Source organism: Caenorhabditis elegans, chromosome II (assembly GCF_000002985.6).
Source record: "Caenorhabditis elegans chromosome II".
Classification (NCBI taxonomy): Eukaryota; Metazoa; Nematoda; class Chromadorea; order Rhabditida; family Rhabditidae; genus Caenorhabditis; species Caenorhabditis elegans.
The window spans coordinates 6,504,553-6,524,824 of NC_003280.10; the positions used below are offsets into that span (position 1 = coordinate 6,504,553).

Consider the following 20,272-nt stretch of genomic DNA (forward strand, 5'->3'; position numbering starts at 1 on the left):
TCATGTCGGCTTGGTAGCCACTGATTTCACGAGGGCGTTATCTTCCGGCATTCGGTTTATTCATAACTCTTTCATTCTTCAAATTTCTTTGATTACTGTTGTTTGGTCCCGTGCACACAAGATGATTTATCTGTAGTTTGACCTATACGGCCTATTTTCCCGCATTATGTGTCCTTCCGCTTGCTCTGCGATCATCCTCTTCTTTTTGAAGGGGTTTCTTTGTATGCGAGTCATTCTAGTCCCACTGCCTAGCCACTGAGCGGTTGCTCAGTAATCCTCTTGTAATTGATAGCTTTTCGGTTCAATCAAAACTCTTCCATATTTTTTTTTCGAGATGATCGGTTCAGAATACAGCCAGTATTTTGGGGTCTCTCCCTAGTTGTTAGGTTAACTTTATACTTTTCCTTCTTCTATTTCTTCGAGATGATCGGTCCAGAATACAGCCAGTATTTTGGGGTCTCTCCCTAGTTGTTAGGTAAACTTTATACTTTTCCTTCTTCTATTTCTTCGAGATGATCGGTCCAGAATACAGCCAGTATTTTGGGGTCTCTCCCTAGTTGTTAGGTAAACTTTATACTTTTCCTTCTTCTATTTCTTCGAGATGATCGGTCCAGAATACAGCCAGTATTTGGGGTCTCTCCCTAGTGTTCGGGCTTTTCCAGATCTCCTATTTTCTTATTGAGTTTCGACAAAATACAGGAGCAGTATTTTGGGTTCTCAACCTAGTTGTTAGGTTAACTTTATACTTTTCCTTCTTCTATTTCTTCGAGATGATCGGTCCAGAATACAGCGAGTATTTTGGGGTCTCTCCCTAGTTGTTAGGTTAACTTTATACTTTTCCTTCTTCTATTTCTTCGAGATGATCGGTCCAGAATACAGCCAGTATTTTGGGGTCTCTCCCTAGTTGTTAGGTAAACTTTAGATCGGTCCAGAATACAGCCAGTATTTGGGGTCTCTCCCTAGTGTTCGGGATTTTCCAGATCTCCTATTTTCTTATTGAGTTCCCACAAAATACAGGAGCAGTATTTTTGGTTCGCTATTCTTCGTAGGTTCATTCCCTCCTCCCACACTTTCTCTTGAGTTCCCACAAAATACAGGAGCAGTATTTTGGGTTCTCAGCCTAGTTGATAGGTTAAATTTATACTTTTTCTTCTTCTGTTTCTTCGAGATGATCGGTCCAGAATACAGCCAGTATTTTGGGGTCTCTCCCTAGTTGTTAGGTAAACTTTATACTTTTCCTTCTTCTATTTCTTCGAGATGATCGGTCCAGAATACAGCCAGTATTTTGGGGTCTCTCCCTAGTTGTTAGGTAAACTTTATACTTTTCCTTCTTCTATTTCTTCGAGATGATCGGTCCAGAACACAGCCGGTATTTTGGAGTCTCTCCTCTAGTTGTTAGGTAAACTTTATACTTTTCCTTCTTCTATTTCTTCGAGATGATCGGTCCAGAATACAGCGAGTATTTTGGGGTCTCTCCCTAGTTGTTAGGTTAACTTTATACTTTTTCTTCTTCTGTTTCTTCGAGATGATCGGTCCAGAATACAGTCAGTATTTTGGGGTCTCTCCCTAGTTGTTAGTTAAACTTTATACTTTTCCTTCTTCTATTTCTTCGAGATGATCGGTCCAGAATACAGCCAGTATATTGGGGTCTCTCCCTAGTTGTTAGGTAAACTTTATACTTTTCCTTCTTCTATTTCTTCGAGATGATCGGTCCAGAATACAGCCAGTATTTTGGGGTCTCTCCCTAGTGTTCGGGATTTTCCAGATCTCCTATTTTCTTATTGAGTTCCCACAAAATACAGGAGCAGTATTTTGGGTTCTCAACCTAGTTGTTAGGTTAACTTTATACTTTTTCTTCTTCTGTTTCTTCGAGATGATCGGTCCAGAATACAGCCAGTATTTTGGGGTCTCTCCCTAGTGTTCGGGATTTTCCAGATCTCCTATTTTCTTATTGAGTTCCCACAAAATACAGGAGCAGTATTTTGGGTTCTCAACCTAGTTGTTAGGTTAACTTTATACTTTTTCTTCTTCTGTTTCTTCGAGATGATCGGTCCAGAATACAGCCAGTATTTTGGGGTCTCTCCCTAGTGTTCGGGATTTTCCAGATCTCCTATTTTCTTATTGAGTTCCCACAAAATACAGGAGCAGTATTTTGGGTTCTCAACCTAGTTGTTAGGTTAACTTTATACTTTTTCTTCTTCTGTTTCTTCGAGATGATCGGTCCAGAATACAGCCAGTATTTTGGGGTCTCTCCCTAGTGTTCGGGATTTTCCAGATCTCCTATTTTCTTCTTGAGTTCCCACAAAATACAGGAGCAGTATTTTTGGTTCTCTATTCTTCGTAGGTTCATTCCTTCCTCCCACACTTTCCTTGAGTTCCCACAAAATACAGGAGCAGTATTTTGGGTTCTCAGCCTAGTTGTTAGGTTAACTTTATACTTTTTCTTCTTCTGTTTCTTCGAGATGATCGGTCCAGAATACAGCCAGTATTTTGGGGTCTCTCCCTAGTGTTCGGGATTTTCCAGATCTCCTATTTTCTTATTGAGTTCCCACAAAATACAGGAGCAGTATTTTGGGTTCTCAACCTAGTTGTTAGGTTAACTTTATACTTTTTCTTCTTCTGTTTCTTCGAGATGATCGGTCCAGAATACAGCCAGTATTTTGGGGTCTCTCCCTAGTGTTCGGGATTTTCCAGATCTCCTATTTTCTTATTGAGTTCCCACAAAATACAGGAGCAGTATTTTGGGTTCCCAGCCTAGTTGTTAGGTTAACTTTATACTTTTTCTTCTTCTGTTTCTTCGAGATGATCGGTCCAGAATGCAGCCAGTATTTTGGGGTCTCTCCCTAGTGTTCGGGATTTTCCAGATCTCCTATTTTCTTATTGAGTTCCCACAAAATACAGGAGCAGTATTTTGGGTTCTCAACCTAGTTGTTAGGTTAACTTTATACTTTTTCTTCTTCTGTTTCTTCGAGATGATCGGTCCAGAATACAGCCAGTATTTTGGGGTCTCTCCCTAGTGTTCGGGATTTTCCAGATCTCCTATTTTCTTATTGAGTTCCCACAAAATACAGGAGCAGTATTTTGGGTTCTCAACCTAGTTGTTAGGTTAACTTTATACTTTTTCTTCTTCTGTTTCTTCGAGATGATCGGTCCAGAATACAGCCAGTATTTTGGGGTCTCTCCCTAGTGTTCGGGATTTTCCAGATCTCCTATTTTCTTCTTGAGTTCCCACAAAATACAGGAGCAGTATTTTTGGTTCTCTATTCTTCGTAGGTTCATTCCCTTCTCCCACACTTTCTCTTGAGTTCCCACAAAATACAGGAGCAGTATTTTGGGTTCTCAACCTAGTTGTTAGGTTAACTTTATACTTTTCCTTCTTCTGTTTCTTCGAGATGATCGGTCCAGAATACAGCCAGTATTTTGGGGTCTCTCCCTAGTTGTTAGGTAAACTTTATACTTTTCCTTCTTCTATTTCTTCGAGATGATCGGTCCAGAATACAGCCAGTATTTTGGGGTCTCTGCCTAGTGTTCGGGCTTTTCCAGATCTCCTATTTTCTTATTGAGTTCCCACAAAATTCAGGAGCAGTATGTTGGGTTCTCAACCTAGTTGTTAGGCTAACTTTATACTTTTTCTTCTTCTGTTTCTTCGAGATGATCGGTCCAGAATACAGCCAGTATTTTGGGGTCTCTCACTAGTGTTCGGGATTTTCCAGATCTCCTATTTTCTTCTTGAGTTCCCACAAAATACAGGAGCAGTATTTTTGGTTCTCTATTCTTCGTAGGTTCATTCCTTCCTCCCACACTTTCTCTTGAGTTCCCACAAAATACAGGAGCAGTATTTTGGGTTCTCAGCCTAGTTGTTAGGTTAACTTTATACTTTTTCTTCTTCTGTTTCTTCGAGATGTTCGGTCCAGAATGCAGCCAGTATTTTGGGGTCTCTCACTAGTGTTCGGGCATTTCCAGATCTCCTATTTTCTTATTGAGTTCCCACAAAATACAGGAGCAGTATTTTTGGTTCTCAACCTAGTTGATAGGTTAACGTTATACTTTTTCTTCTTCTGTTTCTTCGAGATGATCGGTCCAGAATACAGCCAGTATTTTGGGGTCTCTCCCTAGTATTCGGGCTTTTCCAGATCTCCTATTTTCTTCTTGATTTCCCACAAAATACAGGAGCAGTGTTTTTGGTTCTCTATACTTCGTAGGTTCATTCCCTCCTCCCACACTTTCTCTTGAGTTCCCACAAAATACAGGAGCAGTATTTTGGGTTCTCAACCTAATTGTTAGGTTAATTTTACACTTTTCCTTCTTCTGTTTCTACGAGATGATTGGTCCAGAATACAGCCAGTATTTTGGGGTCTCTCCCTAGTGTTCGGGCTTTTCCAGATCTCCTATTTTCTTATTGAGTTTCGACAAAATACAGGAGCAGTATTTTGGGTTCTCAACCTAGTTGTTAGGTTAACTTTATACTTTTCCTTCTTTTGTTTCTCCGAGATGATCGGTCCAGAATACAGCCAGTATTTTGGGGTCTCTCCCTAGTGTTCGGGCTTTTCCAGATCTCCTATTTTCTTATTGAGTTCCCACAAAATACAGGAGCAGTGTTTTGGGTTCTCAACCTAATTGTTAGGTTAATTTTACACTTTTCCTTCTTCTGTTTCTACGAGATGATCGGTCCAGAATACAGCCAGTATTTTGGGGTCTCTCCCTAGTGTTCGGGCTTTTCCAGATCTCCTATTTTCTTATTGAGTTCCCACAAAATACAGGAGCAGTATTTTTGGTTCTCTATTCTTCGTAGGTTCATTCCCTCCTCCCACACTTTCTCTTGAGTTCCCACAAAATACATGTGCTGTATTTTTGGTTCTCAATTCTTCGTAGGTTCATTCCCTCCTCTCACACTACATTGTTTGTTGGTTCATTTCCAACTTTTCAGTCCAATCAATCTAGCGAAAATAGGAAAAGTTGATTCATTTAACCCTGTTATTTTTAAACAAAGAATTGAAACATTCCATTATATTCATAAGTTAATATTTGAGCTTAATAGGGGTGTGAGCATTTTCAAAATATACAGAAAATTGGAAAACAAAAATTAAAAACAGAAATCCCGTAATTGTCGTAAAAAATAGTTTAGTTCTAAACATCCTACAAGGATCATAGCATTTATAACATCTTTCTTGTCAGTGTTCGATGGAATGCATGTTTGAATTGACAGGCAGCTGCACGAAGTGAAAACGATTTTTCTAGAAGACGTAAGCGAGTACCAACATGATCGTCTTCGGCTTCTGAGTCGCATCGATCCTTGGCTGGACAACATAGTTCTAGTTGCCTACAGTATGATGACCAAACTTCGAGATTCTCACATATCACTTCCTGTGCACGCATTTTCTTCGGTGCATAACATTTAGAATTCTGAATTTTTTTTAAATGTTATTATAGCAGTGGCTCTCTCTTTCTATTTCACCTGTTCCTGCGAGTGCGCAACACATTTTATGAAAAATTGTAGTTTGTTGTTCGAAGCTTCATCAATTAACTGAACAGGTAGATGAGCGGTGGAGAATCTCTGAATTAACTCACTTTATAAAGTGGAAGCAGTTGAGAAGAGCATTTATCATATGGCGTCGGGTATGGTTGAGCACATTTAATTCGCATTTCAACTTCTTTCCGAAGACATTTATCATATCTTTGGCATCCAGTTTGTAGTGTCCGCTTGTATTGCTCCATCTTTTTGGCATTTTTCTTGTTCATTGGCAAAATGACAATTGGTTTCGTTCTAGAATATTGACAAGTTTCTATTGCAATCATAAGAATGGGAAAATTAGCGAATACATGATCACGTATCGATATCTAGGTTGTGATAGGTATAGTTATAGGCACAATTTCGGCACGATACTAAACTCCTAATGTCATTTTGTTCCCAAAGAAGATAAATTAATTTTGATTCGGACTAGTGTCATTGGGGTAATTGTTCAAAAATGATCCTAGGAAGCAATGGTCACATTTTCTAATACAATTTTTATACTTTTGTCGCTTTTTAGTTGTTTGGATAAAAACATTGTAGGAATCTGCAGCAGTTCTCGAAATTACGACAAAATTCCACTTTTTTTTAAATTTTGGCATTTGCCATAGCTTTGACAAAATGTGGAAAATGGCTAGATAAATTCTAGGTAGGTCTCTAGGATGTTCTGGACAAAAATAAAACGAAGTGTAAAACAAGCGAGTTGACAATATCTACAGTTTTCATTACAAAAACATGAAGACACATTGTCACGCATATTTTGATATCAACCCACTTTTCTCTCATTTTCGCTCCCATTAATTTCAGCCGATGTCTTTTTCTTATTGGCAATGGCCACAGTTGATCTTCCAGTGGAGTTGTGCTTATTGATGGTGATGGAGTTACCTGAGAACAGTCATTTTCATACTTTTCAGTAGACATTTTCCACTAACATCAACAGATCCAAACGTATAAGCCGCCGTTGGTAGTGGTATTAAATCCTCATTTTGTTGCTCACTGAGCCTTCCAGGACTCAATGGAGCAGCTGTAGTTCGTAATTGTGGAGTTGTGGTGTGATCTGAAGTAGATGGACGACGTTGTCCATCCATCGGCCACATTGAAGATGAACTGTTTACTTGTTCATATCTGGCAATTGGAATTGGGAACATTGGAGTGGTGGATGTACCGGGCTGAAAGGAAAAATAATAATGTATAGTAAATGTAAATTAACAAACATCAATGTCCATCGCACTAATATCAATATAATCAGCATTCGAAAAATCAAATTCATCATCGTCTGACTTTTGTTTTTCCATATGCTTATCTAATAATTCATGTGTAACATAATCAATCAATGGATCAACTGAGAATGAAGGTGTTGGTGGTTCGCTTGTAACTTCTGTTGTTGTGATAGGTTTTGTTGTAGTTGTCATTTCAACTGTTGTAGTTGGTTCTTCAAGTGTAGTTGTTCTACGAATTGGCGAAAATGTAAGACGAGAAGATGGTGGGCGAACTGATGATGTTGAAAGATAAGTTGTTGGATAAGTAATGGTTGGAGGTGGAAGAGTACTTGATGGAGGTGGGGTTTCCGTTGTTTGTTCGGTTGTGGGTTCCATCGTCCATGCACCATTGTTATTTATGAATGCTTCTCTCATATCCGGTGTATTTTCTTGAACAATTGGAATAAAATTGAAATCTGGAGGTCTTATCGTTGTTGCATCGATTATAGAATTTGACAATTCATTTTTATTTCTCTGATCGCCAATGATATCATCGTAAATTTGATCAACGCTCTGATTGGGTTCAACTTGTTCTTGTCTTGAAAAATATAGTGGTTTGATAACGGGCTGTGCAAATCCCAAAAAGCTTCCCTTATTTTGTTTCACCATTAACATTTTTGGAAGTATTGATCTTCCAAATTCTCCTTTTTGTTTCAAATTTCCGTTAAGTTTGTCTAGTTTTTCGGCTGCCTGAAATCATGCAAATATACCTATTTGATCTTAGGGTGTTTTAAATGATCAACTTACGTGACGGGGATCAAATCTGGATTCTGTAATTTTTGAAGCTTGTGCAAATGGTGGTTCATCTTCAAAATCATGTTTCTTCTTTCGGAGTCTTCGTTTTTTATTTCTTCTAAACTTCCGATTCATTCTAGCGTCAAAATCAATAGACTGGAATGTGAATGGAGAGAAAGCTGGCGGTTGTGACGATGTCTGAATGGCTGTTCCACCGTGATGAAGAACAATAAATGGACTTAGAGAAGTTGTTGGTGGTTCTATTGGGGAGTGAAGAATTTCAGCTCTTCCAGTACGAACTGTCTTCAAAAATTTTCGCTTGGAGATTCCGTATCGATTTTCTGAAATATTGTTCAGAACGGTCTGTCATAAATATATAGCAAAATCCAAAAATTAACTCACTACTGAATTTCCTGAGTGCCCTGGGTCTGACTGCCAGAGGTGCAGCAAATTCTCTGGGTTTCTTTCCATGTTTTGTCCTCTTTGTTATTCGTTTCTAAAACAAAGTTAGATATGATAGAATATTCATGAATGTTCTCACGTGCGGATCTGGATAAACTTTAAACGGAACTACTGATCTTAGCATAACTTTCGTTGCCTCACTAACTTTCCGAGCAATCATCGCGTCTTCTCTGAAAAATGAAAATATAATTTCTTCATCTCATAGATTTAAAGTTGTTTTTTTCTTAGCTTGGACTGTATTAAAAATTCCAACCTTGAAATAGGAGCCCTCAACACTGCAGCCATATCAACTGCACATTCTTCCAGTCTCAACTTTATTTGACTTTTCTCAAGTTCATATTGCTCATTTATCACATCTCCTTCCATCTCTGCCCCGCATCTTTGAGCTGCTGGACAACATCGGCTCAAGGTGAAACATTTCTGTGTCAGTCTCATAAGATCACTCCAACAAGTTGCAGAAGAAAAGAATAGTGGTCGAGAATCCATTTCAATTTCATTATGACATGATGGATCCTAAAATATTTTAAAAAAATACTGGATTAGCAATCGAGCACTGTCTCACAGTCATGAGCAGAAAGTCTATCTCACTGATTGCAGAATATTTGGAGGCGCAATCACTGAACAATGACTCTATGTTGTAAGATGTTGCCTTGTGGTTTCTGGAAAATAATCCTTATAAGCTTCGACAACCTGACGTATAATTTTAATGCAACAAGGTTTCAAAAAAAATCTGAAAAATCTAAAAAATTGAAATTTTTGTTTACAGTCAGACATAATTTTCCACTATTAAAATTTCAAGATTCATGAGAGCTAACAACAATCTAGACTAAAATGTGTTTTCAGATTGTTGTAAGTTTGAACATATATCTGTTCAAAACTTCTTACCCATATAAATCGTTGATCTTGCATGCATGTTGAGTAAATCTTCTTGATGGTTCTGCACATTTCCAGTGTACTTCAAGAAGATCATTCCGACATTTAACATATCTGTCACATCCATTTGCACTCACCTGAAACTTCGAATTTGTTACCTTAACTATGGTCACCTAGCGTGATTTTGCCTTCTCAATTTCACCCTTTCCCCCGTGTAACTTTCTCTTCACCGGTCATAATTGCCACAATTATTCTTGTCTCCGAACGGTCTCCGTTTTGCTTCTGTACACATTCCCAAGCCGTCAATCACCGACGTCCCTCCACTACTTTTCATTATATTTTATTCAACAAACAAGGAAGAGAAGTTGGCTAACGGAGAATGGACACATGTTGCAAAAAAAGCCAGAAAAGGAAGAAGAATACGCAAATTAAGTGATCGTCAGAATAAGAAAAGTGTCTGGGTGGGTGGTCAACTGTACTCTTGTTTTAAGTTGCCCACTTCAAATATATCTTCTCACCTGATTAATCGAGATCACTAAGACCAGAAATACATGAAAATAATGTGGCATGAGATGCCGACTTCGATCGACCATCTCGAAGAGATCGATGTTGGCAGGACCTGCAATTAAGAGAAATAACCGAAATAATTGAAAAGTATAATAACATAAACTTGGAATATGAAACAGTAGTAAATAAAATTAAATTTAGAAGACTTGAATTAACTAGTGTGAGAAACATTTTCTTTGATTCAAATTCAACTACCAATTACTGGAGCAAAAAGCCTCTGTTACTGTAAAACAATTCAAAGATCAAATTCTTGGCAAATTGGTAAGGGCATTGTAACTATTTGTGGATATCAAGAAAAAGAAAGAATGCATGAAAAAACCGGGAAGTTTGCCGAGTTATCGATACATTTGAACAAGTGAATATGTATGTCGGAATCCACGAAGACTAAGATGAAGATGTTCCTAACAGAGTAAATTCACCAGAACGGCTTTGATAGTTCTTGGTTGTTTTTGAAAAAATCCAAAAATATTCGACTCTAGCTATTAATCAAGCCGCACAGAGCAAAATGTGAAATTGAAGTTGAACTTCCTGTAGAGGAAATCTAAATTGGTTGCTCAATGAGAATGACAAAAGCGTCTGACTAATATGGATTCAAAACTCATGGGAGAAGGAAAAATATGCTTGAAAAATTAAACATATTCCAGCCAATCTGTGGCATTCGATTTGCAAACGAATAGGCAAGAAAACTGGGGATTTGATAAAAAGTCCAATCCCAGCAGAGGAATTAGCAACTTTGGGATAGTCAAAAAGAAAGAAGTGACAATCTTTTGTGGAAAAGGAGCGGTATGTTTATTACAGGAAAATCGTCATCGAGAAACTTAGATTGCATTTTGATTGGCAATGAAATGGACAAGGTGGCCGACATTGAAAAGACACAAAACGACGAGAAACAAGCAGTTCTGGAATTTTTTTTTGGAATAGGGAGAATGACTCAGGAAAGGAATACCTGAATACATTCATCTCCTCCTTCTCTATAAACTTTCCCCAAATAGGGTGGCAATTGGTTTCAAAATGGCAATAACTTTCGGATATGCCCCCTTCCACCCATTTGATTCTCTTTCCTTATGCAGCTAGTTTCAACGTACGTAACGAAATGACGAGGACACATAAATCTAATTGACTGACTGAAAGTGCAGGGTCGTGTTGGATCATAAAAAGGATCAGGTAAAAGGTTTTGGATACGTGCAGCTTTTTTTCTATACATATGAGTGTTGTTCCGCATAGTATCCCTGCCCTGATGCAGAAAAAAGAACGACATCATCACTCACAAATTAGACAAAATTTGGAAGAAAAGGGGAGACAAAAAGCCATCAGTGTGTACGTCGTGCTTTGGAGATTAAGATTAGTCAAAATTTTTAGGCCCACATAAAACATTAGTAATTGGGTAAATCTGTGGTAAGAAATTTCAAAAAATTTTAAGATAAGTTCAAAGATAACTAAAGTCTAAATTCTTTCCAAGAAAAGTTTCACATTAAATTTAACCAAATAGTTTCATAAATGTTTGGTCACTAGCAAAATAGAAATTATAAAAATGAAGTAATAATTGGAATGAAAGAAGAAATGCATCTAAAACATTCGCTAAAAAGTTCAAAGTGAAATCCTAATAGATAAAGTGATAAACTGTTAGTTATCAATAGATGAGACTTTTCTTATATACCACATTTCAATTCAAGATCCTATTATTAAATGGATTAAATGAAAGATGAGGCGAGACGCATGTGTATATTCTCGAAACATGCAGTAATAACGCAGTATATACAGAAGTGTGTATCGCCACGTCGTTTAGAAGTAAACTGAGAAGTATGTAAAGAAATCTAAATGAAAAAAGGAAAAACAATGAGATATACGGTGTATCTCATTCTAGATGACTTTCTCCCAACTTTCCCAATTTCACCGGAACACGCACCCGCACAGGCAGATATTATGCAGATTTCTATCAAAAAGGTTTGTAGAATAAGGCGACAATGAGATGCTTTTTCAAGATTTTCGCGACTTTCGACCCGCCACACACCAGACGAGTTTATGAGAGAATAATTATAATAAAGCCAGGAATTTCCGTTAGATTAGCATCAGTGAGTGTTTGTATGCACATATCAATTTTTGCAGAGATCGTAAATTATTAAAGAAAATATTGCGAATTAATCATTGGAATATGTAAATGTAGATAAGGTTTTTTTTCTAGTGGTAAGTAAATGTTTCTAAAACAATTTTTATATTTCAATTTATTTTTCAGATACTGTAGAAACGAATATGACAAGGAAAGCATTGTGAGGATGTAAAAGATTTTAGGTTTGCTGAAATTGACAGAGACTGTTATCGTGGTGAGACCCATTCAGAAAAAACAGTACGTGCCTTTAAACTGGAGTGCCAAACTTCTGCCAAACTACGATATGCAAATTTAGAAATTAGTCTAGATTCTTTAGACTTGTGAGGTTTTTTTAAATGAAGGGTTTCCAAATGGAATATTATTTCAGGTCAATTTTTTAATCTTATTGATCAGGGATTTTCCTAATTATGTTAACTTACCAAATCGGTAACTAACGGAAAAACGAGTACGGTAAGTTTAAAAACAATGAAATGCAGTATTGTAACTTTGAAATTTATTTAGAATCGGAAAAATGCGAAATCTTCAAACTAGAACATTGTTGGATGTATGCCAAAGATCATTAGCAGTTACGTATGGCTTAGTCTGGTCAAAACTCAGCGACAATAATAGCCGGGAGAAAAATAGAGAGGGCGGATCGGTTGAAGACAGTGGCAAACCGCTTCGTGCTGTTGCGTGTCCTATTAAAGTGCGGCTGAATAATAGGTGTCCGTCGTCGTCGACTTCGGCGCCATTCGTCCGTCTGTCAGTCCGTCAAACTTCTCCGGCCGCAGCTTCTTCATTTTCGAGAAACTGACGAATGCAACTCGATTATCCGATTTACTACTGCGCAATAGTTTTCTGGCCAGAAAAAAAACAGTTTGAAGGACGGAAGAATAAGATGAAGCCGCTATTGTGATGAGAAAAGTAGAAAAAGTGACGTAAATTCACGATGGCAACTCGTATACGGAAGACTATACGGTAGGTGTCTTCAAGAAGTCAAGCGAAAAGTTAATTGTTGCTAAATTGGAACTTTTTTGCAATGTTCTAGACTATCAAAAAACAATTGTACGGTAAGTGTTTGTAAATCGGATGCTAATGCCAATTATGGCATTGTTTCCGTTTCGACCTGAATGTAGAAAAAACTGTAAATCAAAAGATTTCATTAAAGGAAAAACAGAAAAAAATCAACTTTCTACTGAAAGTAAAGACCCGATTGAGATATTGGGTGGTGGTAAAAGCGAGATGGTACAGTAGATGCATTCGGCATATGACATTTTTGTATGCATAAAATCAATCGAATCTAGATCATTCCGAAGCTAAAACAATTAAATTACAGACATTTAGGGATTATAAAATTTCGAGTTGCTTTATATCATTCCTGGGAAAAAGTCGTTGTACAATTTCGGGTAGAATTTCTTGAAGTTCATCAATTGTTTCTTCTTTTCTGTCAGCGACAATTCCTTGTTGTCGATAACTGACTGAAAGCAATAAAATTATTACAGGAACCAAACTATTCATAAACTCACATTGATCATGGTTACCAGTGCTGAGTCAGTCTCATTCAGTCCATCTTTACTTTTCGAAGTTTTTGAACGAATTGATTCTCTTCGAACTGTATATCTCACTGGTGTCAGGTCACCTTCAAGCGAATTGTGTCTGAAAAATTATGTTTAATTGCTAAAAAATACAATTTCAAACAGGAAAAAAAGGCATGCAAAACAGAGAGAAGCATTCCGAACAAAACAATATTAATTTGTGAATTACTATACTTTCTCTCTTTTCGTTGCCATTTAATTTGTCCATTTACTGACTTTGCTCGAAGAGAGCTTTCCAATTGTGCCGGGCGTTGACCTAGTTTTCCTTTTTGTCGCAGTTCAACGAGGGTCTGAAAAGATTAAAAATTCCAGATAATTAAAAATAGCCAAAATCTCTGTTTTTCAGGTTTTAAAATTTCTGTAACAAACCTCGATGAAAATGTCTTGTTGAACATTTGTCATACATCCTCTCGGGAAAATAAAAGAAGACAGCTCTCCAATTATGACATTCACATTCTCTTTGTATCTCCGTGGATCCTTTTTCCCCAAATAATATGGACTTCTAAGATCTTCCACTGCATCCGTTCGCATAGTAAGTTGTAGCCACTGCACAAGTTGGTCGATCGTCTTGCGTATAGGATGAGGAACCATCAAGAAGATGTACATGACTGCCGTCGACAATTTTTCACCAGAATCCATATCGTTAATCAACTGCTGGGCAATCTTTGTAAGAAGAGGAGCGAATTCTGATGGGAACAACGGTGATGATCCGTTCTGTGTCATCTTCTCAAGACGGTTTTTCACTGCATCCAATGCTGCTCGACACCAAAGGTATAATTGTTCGTTATGGCTTGTTTTATGATTACTTGCGACAGGTTTCGCCTCAAAATAAAGTAATGGAGCACAGCAACGAGCCATCTGAAACCATTGACTTGCATCCCGGATCAATGGATGTGTTTCGATTAACAAATCCATATGGTCTTCCTGGTGCGGGTCAAGCCTTTCTTCACTTGCACCCAGTCCAACTTTTCCCAGAATGGATGATAAAAATGATGCATTGTTCTGAAATGAAATTATGTAAGTTTATGATCAAATATTTGTATTTAATACCTTTGAATCTTGTACCGGAAGAGCAACATCTTCGAGAAACTCAACGTCAATCAAGCTGAGTAAATGGAAGAGAGACAATTCATAGACTTCCGCTTCTTCCTCTTTTATCAACTGTTGTTCTGCTTTTTTGAGTTTTTTCTCATTCTTTTCTGAAGAAGACGAGAACAGACTCCACGTCGATTTCAAATTTGTCGAGCTTCCATCTTTTAAATTATCTTTGTCTTTGTCCCGACCTCGAGAATTGGATCTATTCCGGCGAACGAATGGAGAAAATAATCTCTTGATACTGTTACTGCGACGGCTGCTTTCTGATCGCGAAACTGATGCAGAATCGTCATGATTTCTTGAAGCGATCGGAGTATTCACAATATATAATCTAAAAATAAAAACAAGTAATTTAATATCATTCGAGATAAAAAGTTTGCTCACGATTCAGAATCTCCTCCAAGCCTGTAAAATGTACGTTCAGAATCAACAAATTTCTTCTGATGAGATTCTACACTTTGAATAGTATTCGACTCTAACCAAATTTCAAGCAGTTTTACAGCGTTGCTTCTTCCGATATTGTCGCGTGGAAACTCGTTGCGATGTGTTTCGATATATGCTGTAAGAATATCTGCAGCTTCGGCTCCTGTGAAGTGTTCTTCAGATTTTCTGAGCACGGATATGCTTCTTTTGAAATATGATTGCATTTGTTCCATCGTGTCTTTTGCTTTGAACTGGGATCGTGCTTGAGGCTGACTATTGTTTTCCTTATCATCTGAAGAAAAAATATTGAAATTTTTTATACTGACTGAAACAAACCGTCACGAGCTGGTTCGATTTTCAACGCGCTTCGCTGTGGCTTCATTGGAGCTTCTTTTCGTAATATCCCTCTCGGAGGTTTAGGCGGCGGCGACGGTGTGTTTTCCAAAATTACTGAATGAACAACATCTTCGTCATATGGGATACTGAAGTGACGAGACGAACTCATTTTTGACCTGAGGACATGATGGACGTTTTTGTGGTTAAAAGCTGGTAAGACACATGCAAAGCACACGGGAAAATTGGACAAAGGTGCATTTTATTCGAAAAAGTAGTGAGAACAAATTTTAAAAGTAGAAAATTGCATTTTTTTTAAACTTCTTTCATGCAAAACTTAACATTTATTTGTGAGAAACCTTGAAATTCGTAACAAAAAAGAGCGCTATATTTAAATTCTTATTGATGCCGCGAAATAATTAGTCCGAAAGGGCGCGTTTGCTGCGCACTACTGTAGGCCGAAAATTATCCATAAAATACATAGCATAACATTGTTTTTAAACTAAGTTTGAAACAATTATAAAACTGAAAAATGGCTGAAATGGTATTGGAAATTGCAATAAAGACATTTATAAACGTTCTAAAGTTGTTTTCCGTCAAGTGTCCCACGGTGTTATAAAGGAAACAATCATAAAACGTTGCAATATTGATTCGTCATGGGACTATTCTGCTCAATAAATTGTTGTTCGTTCTTACATTTTCCCCGACACTCTGCAAGAATATTGTTTTGTCTAGAAGATTCTCACGCTCAAAAGTTTCAATGTCCATGTTCTGGTTATCAGCAAAAAGGAAAAGCGCGTTTCCATTTCGTTGAAACCGTCCATCGATCACTGATAAGACTTCATCAGCATAGTTTCCACTGTTCGACCCTCCTACACTTCTCACCTCATTTATTTTAATGTGTATTACGATTTTACATGTGTTTTTTAAAGTTTCTATGGCCACTGAAACCCTATTTTATGACTAGCCTTTTTTATCTAGAACTATTGACAGTAGTGGTTTTTGTCTGAAATAGTTTGCAGGAAGAGAGTAATTAAATATTTGAACCGTAAATGTAAGCTAATTTTCGTTGAACCAACTCCATTGAATTCTTTTAAATTCCCTGACGAATAATGTAACACAGACGCGAAATTTTGCGTCAAAAATACGGTTCCTGGTCTCGACACGACGAAGTTTTATTGAATGCAAGAAGATGTGCTCCTTTAAAGTACTTCAAACTTTCGTTGCTGCGGAATTTTCATCAATTTTAAGTTTTTTGCACGGTTTGTTAAAATGTATGTTTTTGATTGTTTTATTTTAGTTTTAAATAAATACATTTTTACCAAAAAATTCCAGACAAACGAGAGTTTGAAATTACAGTAATCTTTAAATACGCACACCTATTTTCACTTAACAAAAAGTGCCCTGTCAAGACCCGGTACCGTATTCTAATTATTTCACGATTATAACAGATCAGGCGTAGGTCATTCTTCCAGACGGGTTATAGATTTTTTGTCTTGTAAGCAGGCAAATATTTATATGCATATGTGGGATTACTCAGAACTAAATTTGAAGTTCCAATTTCAAAAGTAGTTACGGATTTTCTGTTTTAACAAAGTAATTTTATAGAGTTTTAAATGAATTTCTGCTAAACATTAAATAAAATTATTTTTCGATTGCATTCGAAACAATTGTATTCTTGGAATGATTTAGATATACCTTGATTGACAGCTGCTAACAGAATACAGTCGATATATGACGTGTCCAAGTTTACTTTGATTTTCCCAAACTGGTCGAGATGTCGATGAAATTTGCATTTTTTCGCTTTTCTAAATAAACAGACAGCCTTGACGTTGGCCGGCTACCGTAACACAATAATCTCACAAACTGACGACACTGGGGTTTTTTTGCTGACACACTCAATTTTTTTCAGTTTTCTTCCCAAAAGTCAACATATATATTCCTTTTTCCAACAGATAAACAAAACATAAAATGGCAATAGTTGAAAGAAATTCGAAAGATAGAGAAATTGCGGCAAGCGGCGTTGAAAAGATTACGGTGGCCAGGGAGACTGGCACGGACACAGCACAAAGGAGCACTTATTCATTTGAATAGTTTAGTTTGATAGACTATTGATTTTATATTTATCAAGGCGGAACTAACTGAAAATGGGTGTTTACCGCGTGTTTTTGTTTTCAGTTATTCAGCTGTAGTACGTTGATAGTTTTTGAATATCAAAATAGTTTATCTAAATAGTATCACAACTAAATACCAACTATAATTTAGTCAAGGAATTTGTGGTACAGATAATTTTTTTGAGAATTATAACGAACTATTTTATAAGCATTGTCTCATAATACAGAACCATATTGTAATAACTTAAAACTCTATGATAAAAATCACAGTCAGAAAAATTAATTGGTAAACGTAGAATTTTAATCAAGGTTACAACTATTGGGCCAAAACAGTATCACTATGAGACTTCAAAACAAGACGTAGTAGGTCATTCTAAAACTAAATTCGGACTAGGTCATCATAAAAAAATTTATCTCAACTCTGAACCCTTGACTTTCAATCTGAAAGTATTATTTCACTAGATTGGAGGCCGAAGGAATATTTCCAAAAGTGGATTTTCGTAAAAAAAAACATTTTTTAATGGTTTCAAAGTTGTCAAGAGGAAGGAAGCTTCTGGAAGCTTTTTGAAAATTATTTGTATTTGAAACATATCTGAATTTTTTTTCATCTAATTTTTTATATAGAAAATTTAGGGTTTTATAGTTGAGTTTCGCTGCTTGCTAGTTGGGAAAATATTAAAATTTTTATGGTGCTAATGACCGAATATCATTTCTGTTCAAAAAAAATTCATGGATTTTTACGATCTACGATCAAAAAGCGACACAAATCTAAATAGACTATAGACTATATCATAGACTAGATAGTTACACCAAAGAAATAGGAAAAATTGTAAGTTAACTGTTTTGCTAACAGTAAAATAACAAGTTGGCTTTGTACATAGATACAACAGAGTGGACTTAGGTATCTGAAAAATGGCGTTTTCAAAAATGTTTCAAGGTCGTGAACATGAGTGAATTAATATAAACTTCTCAAATTTTTCTAAGCTGTTCCAATATTCATAACCCGGTATATCCATATTGATCAGGATTGCCACGTCATAGAGCCCTCAAACATCGACTGACAGGATTTTCCGATGGCCCTTTCGGTCTGCACGCACCGCCTGTGTTTTGTCAACGAAATATCGGTCCCGTCGACGACGACAACTGGGTCTCATTCTCACTCTCTGCATAATGAATGATGGCCTCTCTCCTGCATCTTCTCTCACTCTCTGTTCAGGCGGGGAAACCCCGTGTACGAGGACACCCGCTCTCTTGTCCACTCGATTTACAATTACTCATTGGTTCGATGACCGTTCCCCGCTCGTTGTGCACTTTTGATCTTTGGTCGCTTACGTTTAATCCTTGAGAATTGATACTATTTTGTTTTTATTTGATATCAAAACATTTTCCGTTCAATTTATTACCACCTATTCAAGACACACACTCCTCATTCTCATATCACTGAATCTACTTGATCCTTTCCGTTTTCAACGTTCTATTCTCAAGGTTGTTTGGTCATCTAGCGTGGTCAGTGTTGTAAAGCGCAAAGTGTTATCTTTTCTGTAAATATCATTCCCAGCTGGCATTAAACCTTGGTTCATCGGAACAAGTTTATGAAAGTTTAGGAGAAGTGCAATACGGTAGGATTAATCCCGTTTTGAAGGCTTTTCAAAATTTCCAAGTTTTGCCAAGTATACTCATAATCAAAAAGTAACTATGCAAATGTATCGGTGTTTTTTTAAATCAAGTTTCGTTACTTTTTTTTGCAATTTCTTAGACGCTTTTCATACATCCATTACTAAACAATCTTTATGAAGCAGTATGTCATATCTAACAATGAAGTTAACGCAAAAATCCTCTTTTGTTCGAACTTTCAGATAATTACGGTCAACTCTCCAATTTAATGTATTTTCTATCCCCACGTGGATATATTATAAAAGATAAGATCTTTTATATATATTTATATATTTCACCGTCATCTGATCGGAGATCAGTTGATATTTATTCAGGTCTTTCGAGAAGACGCACGCTTCTTTTGTTGTTATTGGGAACCTCATCAAAGTGTAAGAAGATGTGGGATGTTTCGTGTTTATGTTGTTGACTGTCCCCGGCCCCTAATACAGTCTAATCTGATAGTGATAACTTGGGTAAATAGGAAAATGAGATAGATACCATGTGTGCTTGCTTGATCATCAAAAAAGTTTTGCAACTGGTTGCACATTCCTATTTTTAATGTCATTAGCCAGTTGTCAGTTTTTGACTCCTGGTCGACACAGGATGCTACATTTTTATTATGTTATTTCACCATACAGTTTGCCAGCAATATGTTTATTATTGACATAGTTTTTGAAAACAAGTCTGCTAAAAATTTATGGCAAGGTTTTTTAAGTAATATTGAAGTTGGCATTTTTTTATATGAAAAATGTTACAGAAGTCAAAAAATCCTATCATATGTAGATTCCAGATTTTCCCACAAATTCTTGCTCCCCTTTACTCTTCATCCGCAGCTTATATCGGCCATTTTTGATTATAACTATAGTTCGAATTTTTTTCCATACTTTGATCGTTTCAAAACTTTTAGCCAACTCAAAAATAACCTATATAAAATCTGCCAGAATGGAGCAAGAGGGTGCAAGAATCACGTAATTTGATAGTTTGAACGTTATTGGCGTAGTTAAAGAAACTAATCAGAAACAATTTGAATTTATTCGGTGCAATTTATGTTGAATATGATCCTCCATCAACCTTGTCCCAAGTAGACATCCCCCCCCCCCTATTGCTTCCTGTTGTGTATTCTGGACGTATTTTTGTGCTTTTTCTTATTTTATAACAATTTATCATTTTTCCGGAGATGTAAGCCGGGCACGGAGGCCGGCGAGTGGGCTTGAGTCTCCTCGCGGAATGCCTTCTTTCAAGTTTCCATCATCCTTATCATTTGTAACCAATCTTTTCTCGAATCGAATTGTTTACTATTTTGATGAAACATTTTACACTTTTATGGAAGAAAATCTTCCCAATTTTTATGATTCTTTCAAATAAGCCACCATCTGTTCTTTGTCAATGATCAATGAGCATAGCTTACTGTCCGTCCATTGAGGGGGATCGGTGGTTTCCCCACGTTTCTCTATCATTCTAGGGTGTCCGATAAGAATCAAGCGACGAAAGGAGGCGGAGCGATAGGCATCTCTCTCTAACACTCATTGTTTTCCTCCAGTTGTCAATGACGAGCACCAACCCCTAGA

At 36.9% G+C, this 20,272-nt stretch overlaps 3 protein-coding genes and 3 non-coding genes across 7 annotated transcripts; 2 read left to right on the forward strand and 4 right to left on the reverse strand.

Moving 5' to 3' along the window:
- Positions 1 to 4,947: 4,947 nt before the first annotated feature.
- R05G9R.1 (uncharacterized protein) lies at positions 4,948 to 9,459 on the reverse strand. Its single transcript, NM_062915.6, has 13 exons — positions 9,357 to 9,459; positions 8,851 to 8,975; positions 8,528 to 8,624; positions 8,219 to 8,478; positions 8,045 to 8,135; positions 7,906 to 7,999; positions 7,516 to 7,844; positions 6,724 to 7,458; positions 6,442 to 6,678; positions 6,285 to 6,394; positions 5,569 to 5,764; positions 5,456 to 5,524; positions 4,948 to 5,403 (listed from the first exon to the last, which is right to left on the reverse strand). The coding sequence occupies exons 1-13, from the start codon at positions 9,429 to 9,431 to the stop codon at positions 5,155 to 5,157; spliced, it is 2,667 nt and encodes an 888-aa protein (NP_495316.3). The 5' UTR covers positions 9,432 to 9,459; the 3' UTR covers positions 4,948 to 5,154.
- Positions 9,460 to 12,023: 2,564 nt separating this feature from the next.
- On the forward strand, positions 12,024 to 12,305 carry C56E6.7 (uncharacterized protein; the record flags this gene model as incomplete). Its single annotated transcript, NM_001381457.1, has 1 exon — positions 12,024 to 12,305. The coding sequence occupies one exon, from the start codon at positions 12,024 to 12,026 to the stop codon at positions 12,303 to 12,305; it is 282 nt and encodes a 93-aa protein (NP_001367698.1).
- Positions 12,306 to 12,635: 330 nt separating this feature from the next.
- On the reverse strand, positions 12,636 to 16,833 carry toe-2 (Target of ERK kinase mpk-1). 2 transcript variants are annotated; one of them, NM_001026872.4, is made up of 8 exons: positions 16,636 to 16,833; positions 14,941 to 15,116; positions 14,566 to 14,896; positions 14,137 to 14,512; positions 13,456 to 14,088; positions 13,303 to 13,376; positions 13,018 to 13,147; positions 12,636 to 12,969 (listed from the first exon to the last, which is right to left on the reverse strand). In NM_001026872.4, exons 2-8 carry the CDS (start codon positions 15,107 to 15,109, stop codon positions 12,859 to 12,861), a joined length of 1,824 nt encoding a protein of 607 aa, NP_001022043.1. In that variant the 5' UTR covers positions 15,110 to 15,116; positions 16,636 to 16,833; the 3' UTR covers positions 12,636 to 12,858. The 2 variants fall into 2 exon arrangements, with proteins under 2 accessions (NP_001022043.1, NP_001370609.1); NM_001383867.3 differs by having other exon boundaries at positions 13,261 to 13,376; positions 16,636 to 16,823.
- Positions 16,834 to 18,143: 1,310 nt separating this feature from the next.
- C56E6.14 lies at positions 18,144 to 18,262 on the forward strand. The gene has a single exon (NR_051229.1). It is a non-coding gene; the product is annotated as an Unclassified non-coding RNA C56E6.14 (non-coding RNA).
- On the reverse strand, positions 18,184 to 18,302 carry C56E6.11. Its single transcript, NR_051230.1, has one exon. It is a non-coding gene; the product is annotated as an Unclassified non-coding RNA C56E6.11 (non-coding RNA).
- A 1,648-nt stretch (positions 18,303 to 19,950) lies between these two features.
- 21ur-14585 lies at positions 19,951 to 19,971 on the reverse strand. The gene has a single exon (NR_051231.1).
- Positions 19,972 to 20,272: the final 301 nt, after the last annotated feature.